A 10,186-nucleotide genomic window follows, 5' to 3' on the forward strand; every position below is an offset into this window, starting at 1 on the left:
AAACGAGGGGCTTTTCTCTTTGTAGTTTGAGCCCTCCAGCTTTTGTGTTTTGTGTGTGGCAGGCTCCAGCACCTGTGGCCTGGTGCAGTGCTGCCCTGTATACACGAGGTGTTGTGTTCACGTGCTGTTTGTCTCTCTCGCCTCTCCCTGCAGCTATAACGGTGGCCTGTGTGTGGACGGGGTGAACTGGTTCCGCTGCGAGTGTGCCCCAGGCTTCGCCGGACCTGACTGCCGGATCAGTGAGTCCCTGGGAACCAGAGGGGTTGTGCTGGAGGGGGGCCGGACCTGCGGGTGAAAGGGGACACGGGGAGTTTGAGCTGATTGTCTCCGAGGGGACAGATTAGGAAGCCTTTAGGAAGCCTGTCTTAACCTCTCACCCCTCCTGTGAGGAGAGGTCAGCTGTATTCTGCAAACAGGTCAGTTCAGTGAGACATTCTCTGGGAGAATCCTCAGCTCCTTTTACTCCCTTTTCAGAGAGGGCCGTGGTGAGGCTGCATGAGAACCGATCATCAATACCTTCCCTGATGGGCTGTATTGAACCAGTATTAGACATCTCTATGTATGGGTTCTAACAGGTTCTCTTCTCCCTCCCCTCTCAGACATAGATGAGTGCCAGTCCTCTCCGTGCGCCTACGGTTCCACGTGTGTGGACGAGATCTACGGGTTCCGCTGTGTCTGTCCCCTGGGCCGCTCCGGGCCTCGCTGCCAGGAGTGTGAGTTCTCTAGAACCCAGGAGAGAACCCTGGTTCCCAGTCGGAATCATCCTCAAGCCCTCTCCAGGGAGCGGGAGTGCAGGGGGACTGGTCCTAACCTTGTCTCTCTCCCTCTCTCTCCCTCTCTCTCTCTCTCTCTCTCTCTCTCTCTCTCTCTCTCTCTCTCTCTCTCTCTCTCTCTCTCTCTCCTCCCTCCTCCTCCCTCCCTCCCTCCCTCCCTCCCTCCCTCCCTCCCTCTCTCCTCTCCTCTCTCCTCTCTCTCTCTCTCCTCTCTCTCTCTCTCTCTCCCTCCCTCCCTCCCTCCCTCTCTCTCTCTCTCTCTCTCTCTCTCTCTCTCTCTCTCTCTCTCTCTCTCTCCCTCCCTCCCTCCTCCTCTCTCTCTCTCTCTCTCTCTCTCTCTCTCTCTCTCTCTCTCTCTCTCTCTCCTCTCTCTCTCTCTGCAGTCATAGGGATAGGGAAGACCTGCCGTCACTCAGGCCTGCAGTTTCCTCATGGCAGCCGCTGGGAGGAGGAGTGTAACACCTGCCAGTGCGTCAACGGCAACGTGCGCTGCTCCAAGGTGAGGCTCCGCCCCTCGTGTCTCCACCGCCGAGTTTCGGTCGGCGTGTGTAGAGCTCTGACCTCTGTCCGCTGGTTTCCAGGTGCTGTGTGGCCGGCGGCCCTGCCTGCTCCAGAGAAGCCCCCCATCCCCGGACAGCGCCCCCTCCTGTCAGGGAAGTCACGAGTGCGTGGAACACCAGTTCCTCACCTGCTTCTCTCCGCCCTGCCACCTGTGGGGTGTGTGCTCCACGCCCGACCCCGCGCCCCCGCTGCACACCAAGTGTGAGCCCAACAGTGGTTACCTGGACAACAGCTGTGCTCGGATCACCCTGATCTTCGACAAAGACAAAGTGCCACAAGTGAGAGGCACAAACGATTGTTTGGACTGACTAGAAAATGCTTCCTGTTTGGAGCACAAACAAATGAACTTTCTCTCAGCTTACATTGCTAATTTCCATCTCTTATCATGTTGTGTGTGTATTTGTGTGTGTGTGTGTGTGTGTGCGTGTGTGTGTGTGTGTTATGAAAGGGCACAACTGTGGAGAACATCTGTTGGGAGCTGAGGTACCTCCCTGTTACCCAGACCCTGGCTAAAGACCGCTCGCTCCTCATTCTCTGTGACCTGTCCAACTCCAACAGAGATGCCGTAGAGGTTGCCATGGTGAGTGCCCCCTAACCCCCCCCCCCCCCAAACACACACACACAGCTGCCCCCCCTCCTCTCCCACCTTCCAACTGCCATCTGCCATTGATCCCTTCTTACCTCCACACGTCCCACTGTCGTCATCAGAATCCCCTCGCTCCTCTCCTCCCTCACTTAGCCCTCGCCTCACTCTGCTCTTTCATTCACTTTATTAAATCACACACTTAATTCGTCATTGTAAATGGCTCCCAGAGTAGACTAGTAAAATCAGAGCCTTTTTCTTTCCCCTTTGTTAAAAGGGAAGGCTTTTGAAGCGCGACGCCCTTCTTCGGAAACATCTGTTTGACATTTAGCTTGACTTTGGAACACCTTACTGTTCTCCGTCTCTCCTCCTTCGCTTGTCGTTGCTATGTTAGTCTCTCTTTCTCTCTATCTCTCTCTCTCTGTCTATGTCGGCCACCCAGGTTCTCCCCCCAGAGTCAGACATGGGGGAAATCAGGCCCTACAGGGCACTAAGCTCTTAATGGAGGGGATTAGGCCTGTACTTGTGATGTAGTCATGTTTGGGGACGTAGTATAGGAAAAGGAGTGGTGTCTTAAACCCTCACAGCTTCAGAGCTGGCTTTCATTAGAACTCACCCACCCACTCACCATGGCCTAACGCTGAAACGTCAGAGGTGATTTCGAAAGGTCCGGATCGAACGCTCTGACTTGGGCCTCGGTTTTGGACAGCGGTTGTGCCGTGGAGAAGACGTACACCTGGGGCTGTGGAGGCTGTGGGCCAGCCTGGCCTCAGCGGGAGGCTGCCGGGGCTTTGTGAGGCCCGGAGGGTGGTCGCTAGCGACCTAGCATGGTGCCAGAGGGCGGGGTGAGGGGCGCTCGGCTGGGAGCGTGTGAATGAGCTGCTGCTTTCCCAGGATGAAGAAAGGGGAGGGCTTCTCTCTGGCTAGGGAGCCACAGCTGGCCCGCTCCGCTATTGTTCCTCCTAATTGAAGTGCTCAGCAATGAGCTAAGCTTCCCCCGCTCTCCCTGCACTCACTCTGATCGACTTATTAGGCAATTAACTACACCCTCTGTTTGCTTCATGGGAGGGCGCATGTCAGGGGGGGGGGAGCGGGAATCCCTTTCTTCTGCAGAGTCAACATTACCTCTTCTTTCTCTCTGTTCCTTCCTTCCTCCTCTCCCCGCCCCTCATCTCCCCCCCCCCTCTCCCCTGCAGTCCTATGAGGACGATGCCCGTGCGCTGGAGGCCAATCGTGCGGACATCCAGGAGGCCGCCAGCGCCATCATCAGTGCCCTCTCCAAGCGCCACAACAGCACCCTCATGCTGGCTGTGGTGGAGGTCAAAGTGGAGACGCAGGTCATGCCCCAGCCTGTCGGTGAGTCGGAGGCCCGAACCCTCTGCAGTTAGGTTCCAACGTTTTGTTTTTTTTACCGTTTGTTCCGGAACCAACCACTCCCTCCCTCCTCTCTCCTCACAGACTACCTGGTCCCGGTGCTGTGCGTGGTGTTCAGCGTGCTGTGGATCCTCTGCATCGTGGTGTGCGTGCGGTGGAGCCGCAAAAGGAAGAAAGAGCGCGAGAGGGTGTCCGCCGCTGAGAACGGCACGGTGAACAACCAGCTCGAGACGCCGTGGGCCGGCCAGGCGCTGCTCAAGGACAACCGCGACAAGGACGTCCAGTACGAGTGTAAGAAACTCATGAGCCCCGCCGACAGGACGTGTGACGGGGCGGACGGGGAGGAGGAGGACAGGGACGAGGAGGTGGAGGGGCAGGGGAGAGGAGGCCTGGAGCTGGAGAAGGGCCTCTCCCAAAAGTGCCCCGTGCCAGGGGGGCAGGACAAAGGGTTGGGGAAAGGAGAGGTGATCTGCACCAGCCGCAGCGCCCCAGTCAAAGCCCCCCATCGGACTGCCTACAGCCCCAAGGACAACCGCTGTAAAAACCTTAATGCTGCCAACGTCGCGGAGGACGTCAAAGAACATTACGTATGAGCGGGACACGTCTCCGTCAAACAATGAGAACCAGAAGTGAAGATTACAGATGCTTTTATAAACGTTTTATTCAACTTTTCTTCTTTTTTTTCCCGTCTACAATGTCGTGGCTTCTTATTTACAAAAGAAACGGACTTGACGGCTAAGATTAAAACTGCTCCTGATTTCAGTTGAAAACCACACTGTTGGAAACAAAAAGAGTAAACGCTTTGGCTACTTTCTGTTTTTTATTTGTTTACAAACTGTTGTTGTTTTCAAAGGGGAAAGATCTTTTCCACAATGTCATCTAGAAGATTCTGTATCACGTGACTTGAGCACTGCCTTTGGAGGACTATAGTTATGGGCCGCTCGCTTCACATCTGCCTTAACCCACACACTGGGCCTTTTCTATGCTTTCCTGCCGTAACGTAATTTTCTAAGTCAAATGATGTAAACAGATTTTGTATTTTAAGTCCTTAAACAGCTGATGGAAACCGTACATGCCACCTGACAGAAACATTTGTTTACATCCATAAACATGTTTAACCAGGACATGTAGACGCTTCTAAAGACCTAATGTATATCCTTTCAGCATGTGTTTAAAACTTCCTTGGAGCCCATGCGATCATTTCAGTATTTGCTTTGGTAGAAAGTGCCTTAAGCCCTACGTTTTATTTTTTCTTAAATTTCATTCAGAGTTATCCAGAACTTAAAATTCATATAAAGGGAAGTCTGTCCTAAACAACTATTCATACCACCATAAAGGTATTTCTTTGCTATGTATATATGTAAATATGAAAATGGCTTTGTATATTTGAATTTAGTAACTTAAGTGACCCTTTGTAAGATAGGTATTCTAAAAAGTAAGAATGTTTTTTTTTTTTATGATGTCATTCCGTTTATTTGTGTCCATTGACACAAGGCAGGTTTTATACAGATTATGGATAATATCCAGGGTCCCACTTAGTTCACCAGAGCATTGACATACACACATTATAAGTGGTTGTTTTGTGTTATATCTTTCTGTTCCAACATCAAGAGTTTTCTCAGTGAATGCTGGCTCATTATCTCCCATTCACACTACTGCTGTATGTTAACACTAGAATGTCCAATTAGAATGCAGGGACGGGCCAACACATGGAAAGGTCGCTTTAGTCTGACACGGGATCCAAGGATGCAAGCAGGTTTTGGCCAGGGATGTGGATGCTGGAGACTTGTTTCTGTGGAGGAGTGATGTAACCCGGTCTTGTAATGGCCCAACTAATGCTTATAAGTTCTGGTCTAATGAAGGGAACAAGTTATATTGTTGTTGATGTTGCAGTTGTTGTGGTTGTTGTCCAGTGTTTGTACTGATTCTGTTTCTGCACTATGACAGAGGAAGAGAACCCATCTTGCATTACCTCTGAAGTGGTAGTGAAAATTAATCTGGTGTATCTCTGCAGTTTAACATTGTTATTCGTGGACAAAAATTATGTTTTCAATTTGTTTTAATGATGCAAAATAAAGGATTACAATATAACGACCCATATCCATTCAGCAGATCTTGCTAGCCCAGCACAGTGGGCTGAATGTGCACAACATTGTAATTATTTTGTACAAAAGAGCAGTTGGCAAAGTCTTGGTTTGTTGGTGAATTTTTTGTTTGTTCTTAGAAAAATCCTACTATTTATTAAAGTATTTTATACCAATGCCATTGTAATGTTTTTTATTTTATTTTTATGCTACGTCATTTCGTGGATACCGGGGTACGGTACTAATATAATATATTGTCCCTACACGAGGAAGTGACAAATATAGGTCGTTTTTAATCACACATCCCTTAAAATATTTAGCATTCTGGCTGACTCTACTTTTGCGCATGCCTACTTAAATTCAGTTGCCAGACTGCGAAGACATCGACGGTTTAGTCATGTAACGTTAGAGATCCAATCCAGAAAGGATTTTGGAAGTTGCTCAATGTACAGCAGGCTACTGCTAAACTGTAGCTCCATATACATCAGGGTTGAAAGGGCTTTCTAACCATGCTCGGTTAATATTGATTAAACGGATTCTGAGAACGGTTTAAATGTTGACGCTGCGCTCGCTAGTCCAGGCTAGCTAGCTTGTAATCATTAGGCTAGAGCTAGCTGTACTACTGTAGTGCTTAAAATAGTTTTAATTAACCCACAGCTGACGATACGTCATCTTCTCCCATACTGTGATGGACTGGCAGCAGTAGCACAAATCTGGCATGAGGTAAGTCAATTGTTTAGTTAGCCCTACACCCAGTAGGCCTACACCCACCGTCCATACTGAGACCAAGTATTGCACATTTGGCGCTAGATTTGGCGACTTCTCACCATCCATAGCCACAATACAAATATTACTTGGCGACATTTTACTACTTTTTGGAATCTCCGTTTATAGTCGTTAAGCAGCAGCAAAATAATTTAGCGTACTTCCGTGTTGTCATAACCGCCAAGTTAACTTGCACCACCCCCGTCGTCTAAAGAGGCTTCAATACAATACAGGCAAGGAAATTAGCAAGTCAGTCAATGAGGGTTGTGGTATTTGAATTCCTTTCTCATCAACCTATTAACAAACTATACCACGCATTACGTAAAACGTATTTTTTGTTTATGATACACTATGATCGCAATAAGCAGCTGCGTAGAGGACATATAACACTTCGTAGTGCGACATGTCATGTTTGGTGGTCGTTAACCCATCAGTAGTCCTCTCAGAATGCGAAACGTGCCCGGAATTTGGTATCAGATATCCTTCAAGTCACATGTGTGTACTGTACAGTGCATAATAACTGACCTACTTGGTAAGTACAATAAAGAAGACAGCTATGAAAAAGGGGGGGGGGGGGGGGGGTTGTGGAACTCACAGCAGCTAGTGGACAGTATGTGTTCTACCTGTGTAGTATGTGCCATGTAAGCCAAAACCAGATTCCAGTATCACTCACACGCCTGGTCAAGGTTAGTAGGGGCCACCCAATAGCATAGTTGTTGTTGAACTAGCTCCTTGGGAGCAGATGGAAAGTGCCATGCAGTAGAAAAGCGACAAAATGTGTTCCCTGTCAGATTGTGATTTCACACAGATAATTTCTCACTTGGGACATGCATTTGGATTTTTTCTTTTGAATTGTTCACGGTCAGTTGAATGATTGACGGAGGGCTGTAGACAAGGTGATGTGATGGGTGGTGAATCGTTTGGAGTGTGTGATGCTCGATGACGAAGCCAGTCACCTGGATAATCCACAGGTGAGAGAGACCGTAGCAGGACCCCAGGAAGAGTGGTCCAACGCCAGGTAAACCCTTGGGCTATGGCTGGCTGGCAGGTCAGTAATAGACCCACTGAGTGGCTGGTCCTTCCCTCTCCCCGTGGCCGGCAGGCCAGGGCATCCCAGCAGACAGCCAAGGTGTTCCCTGACCCCCCTGACCTGCCCCCGCTCGGCTTTGAAACACAATGACGCAGATACGCTGTGCCGAAACCTGCGAGCTTAATGACTTTACCCGTCCTCCTCGTACTCACCTATTTTCGCCAGGGTCGTTGGCAGCCGTCTGTGGTTGGCAGCGGTCTGTCGTGATACATGCACTGTAGGGCTACGAGCAGGCAGGCCCACAGACCCCCTACCGGGAACCACACACTCATGTTAAATCACTTGATGGCTGAGACTGCTCTGCCCGGGGTAAGTAGTTTGAGTATTTATAGGCATGGTATTATGCCAGCTTTGTCCCGTATGGTGTCCTGTGTCACAGTCCACAATAACGTGTCTGTAGGGAGAAACGAGGGGAATTTCAAAGATGAGTTTGAAACCCAGCATGTGTGAAAATATGAGTATAAACAGGGTGGAAGGAATCTGTGCTGGAACTCTTGAGGACAGTGAGAAATAAAAGGCAGGCTGGAGAGAGAGAGAGTGTGTGTGTGTGTGTGTGTGTGTGTTTGTGTGTGTGTGTGTGTGTGTATGTGTGTGTGTGTGTGTGTGTGAGAGAGAGATTCCTCGTCCTCAGCGGGCTGCCACACCTTCCCCTCTCTGGCACTGGTCCTGAGCCTCCTTCCTGGCCAGCAGGCACAGGGTTAGAGCTGAATCCACATGTTCTAGCTGAGATGAAAGGCCCTGTTAGGTTGGTGTCAATGCCAATAGGGACCGCCTGCCAAGTAAGCCCTACTTAGTGCGATCCCAGATGTTCCTGACACTGAATATTCCCCCCAGAAATGTGAGGGAGCCTCCTCTCGACCATTCACATCAAAGTCTGGGTCGGGACTCAAAACAATGAGCACTTCCTGTCCCTGTGCGCCGGGCCTCATGTGCTGGACGAATCTAGGATTTACTGAGGCAAAAAGTGGGTAGGGCTCTTAATCAGAATGGCAGAATAGTGTTAACTGTATCCTTTTAGCTTGATTTGGTTTGTAAGAGCAGCGAAAACATTCTCACAGACGTCTCGCTCATCTCCTACTGAATATCCTCCAGTACATCACACACACACACCCCTGCCGAACATTTGCATCTCTAACACATCTGTTAGATGACAGTTAAACATCAAGTCATAAATCATACATCATGTAGCTTTCCTAGATGGAATGACTGTATGACTGATTTGCATAGACAGTGAATGTTTGAGGTCTGTACTATGAAATTCAACGGAAATGATACACATCTCTCTAATCCGTTTACTGAAGGCATTGGTTGCTCTATACAATAATCTAAGTGTTTATAATTCAGCATGCCTAGCTAGCAGTACATGTCCATCACCGAAGGCTACACAATTACAGACATGCCTCAACCAGAGGAATTCTTTAACTCGCACTGTCTCTGCATCACCTGCTTATTCATTCTTACAAATGGACTGGATCGTTTTTATGTTGGGTTTTACTGCCTGGAAACTAATGACAGCTCAGGCGAGACAAAATAAGGGGTTTCTCAATTGATCTTGAGAAAAAGAGAAAGTGCAGTTGTTACGGGAGTCAGGTGGCTGAGCAGTTAGGGAATCGGGCTACTGATCTGAAGGTTGCCAGTTCGATTCCCGGCCGTGCCAAATGACGTTGTGTCCTTGGGCAAGGCACTTCACCCTACTTGCCTCGGGGGAATGTCCCTGTACTTACTGTAAGTCGCTCTGGATAAGAGCGTCTGCTAAATGACTAAATGTAAAATGTACTGTTACATCACTGTAAGGAAACAGTTCTTCTGTTCTTTATGGTGAAGTTGTGTTCCTGGGGTAACTTTATTGTTATGATACCACTCTTGAAATAACACTGAAGTAAGTACCATTTGATTAATCTCACTCGGGTTACCGGCGTTGGTTAGTGTAGGGATGCAGTAAGGGCGTGTGATGGAGAGGTTGATAGGCTCGCTCCAGCCTGCTCCAGTCCAGACACGATCAGCTTCTTTGTCAGCCCCAGTTGAGTGGTTCCCTCACAGACAGCCGCCTGACTGCACGAACATGTTGACTTTCTGACCTCCCCCCCCTCCCTTTCCCTCCCTCCCTCTCTCTCTCCCTTTCTCTTTTCCCAGTCTCTCCCTCGAACACAGGGCAGGGACAGGCTTACGTCATGCCATTTGCACGCACGATGGCCGCCCAGCCAGACCCGAGGGGTTGGCCCAGGACACACTGATGGTGCGCCCACCGGATCGACGGAGCTCTGTGTCATCAGTTCGCCGGAGGTGCAACAATAAGGCTTAATGCGTGATTAAGTCCCAAATCACCTCTCATTATGAGTGAGCATGTCAACCGTGAGAGTGGCGTTGCCTTTTCACAAAACCCTGCTCCACCCACCCCCACCCCCCCCCCCCCCACACACACACACACACACACTCCCTCCATCCACAGCCACACCCCCATCGACCTCCCGGCTTATACTGTATCTGTGTGTCTGTATCTCTCTGTGTGGTGCTGGCTTGATCTTTCCTTTCTCCCTGTCTCTGTCATCAGATCATTACAGTCATGTTCTGGAGCCATGGTGCTGCTCTGAAGCACTGAAGATCATTCCTTAATGTTTGACTAAGCCAGGCACCCAAACCACAGGCAGCAGCTGAAATGTCAAAATAGACATCATCATGAAAGGGAATGTTTAATGTGTTACAGTTGTATTTTTTGAAGAGTTAATAATTAGAAGCCACCCCTTCTTGTAGATCAGACGAACATGTTCAGATTTGTCTGTTTCTGCAACCAGGATAATGGCGGTCTCAGGAAGGAGAGAAGCTCTGTCCTGCTGTGAAAAGCCATGTGACTAATGCATGGCTACTACGTGATGTGTTTTAGGGATAGTTCATGTCTACTGAACTACCCCTAGACACGACTGTCAGACACGCAGACAACACAGGTTCGCCCAATGTC

The 10,186-nt window shown here is 49.4% G+C and overlaps 1 protein-coding gene and 1 long non-coding RNA gene across 3 annotated transcripts in view; both read left to right on the forward strand.

The window, feature by feature from the left end:
• The window catches only part of LOC134026672 (protein jagged-2-like), a 5,764-nt gene extending 213 nt beyond the window's left edge, over nucleotides 1-5,551 (forward strand). Inside the window, exons 2-8 of the mRNA XM_062469564.1 lie at nucleotides 26-239; nucleotides 600-713; nucleotides 1,157-1,272; nucleotides 1,355-1,612; nucleotides 1,783-1,914; nucleotides 3,114-3,273; nucleotides 3,376-5,551. Coding sequence (XP_062325548.1) covers nucleotides 26-239; nucleotides 600-713; nucleotides 1,157-1,272; nucleotides 1,355-1,612; nucleotides 1,783-1,914; nucleotides 3,114-3,273; nucleotides 3,376-3,884 — 1,503 coding nt within the window. The 3' untranslated portion in view covers nucleotides 3,885-5,551. The remainder of the gene's footprint in view (nucleotides 1-25; nucleotides 240-599; nucleotides 714-1,156; nucleotides 1,273-1,354; nucleotides 1,613-1,782; nucleotides 1,915-3,113; nucleotides 3,274-3,375) is intronic.
• Nucleotides 5,552-5,897: 346 nt separating this feature from the next.
• LOC134026224 (uncharacterized) lies at nucleotides 5,898-10,033 on the forward strand. 2 transcript variants are annotated; one of them, XR_009931344.1, is made up of 3 exons: nucleotides 5,898-6,098; nucleotides 9,364-9,567; nucleotides 9,782-10,033. It is a non-coding gene; the product is annotated as an uncharacterized LOC134026224 (long non-coding RNA). The 2 variants fall into 2 exon arrangements; XR_009931345.1 differs by having other exon boundaries at nucleotides 9,364-9,513.
• Nucleotides 10,034-10,186: the final 153 nt, after the last annotated feature.

The sequence above is a fragment of the Osmerus eperlanus genome, chromosome 9 (genome assembly GCF_963692335.1).
Source record: "Osmerus eperlanus chromosome 9, fOsmEpe2.1, whole genome shotgun sequence".
Lineage (NCBI taxonomy): Eukaryota > Metazoa > Chordata > Actinopteri > Osmeriformes > Osmeridae > Osmerus > Osmerus eperlanus.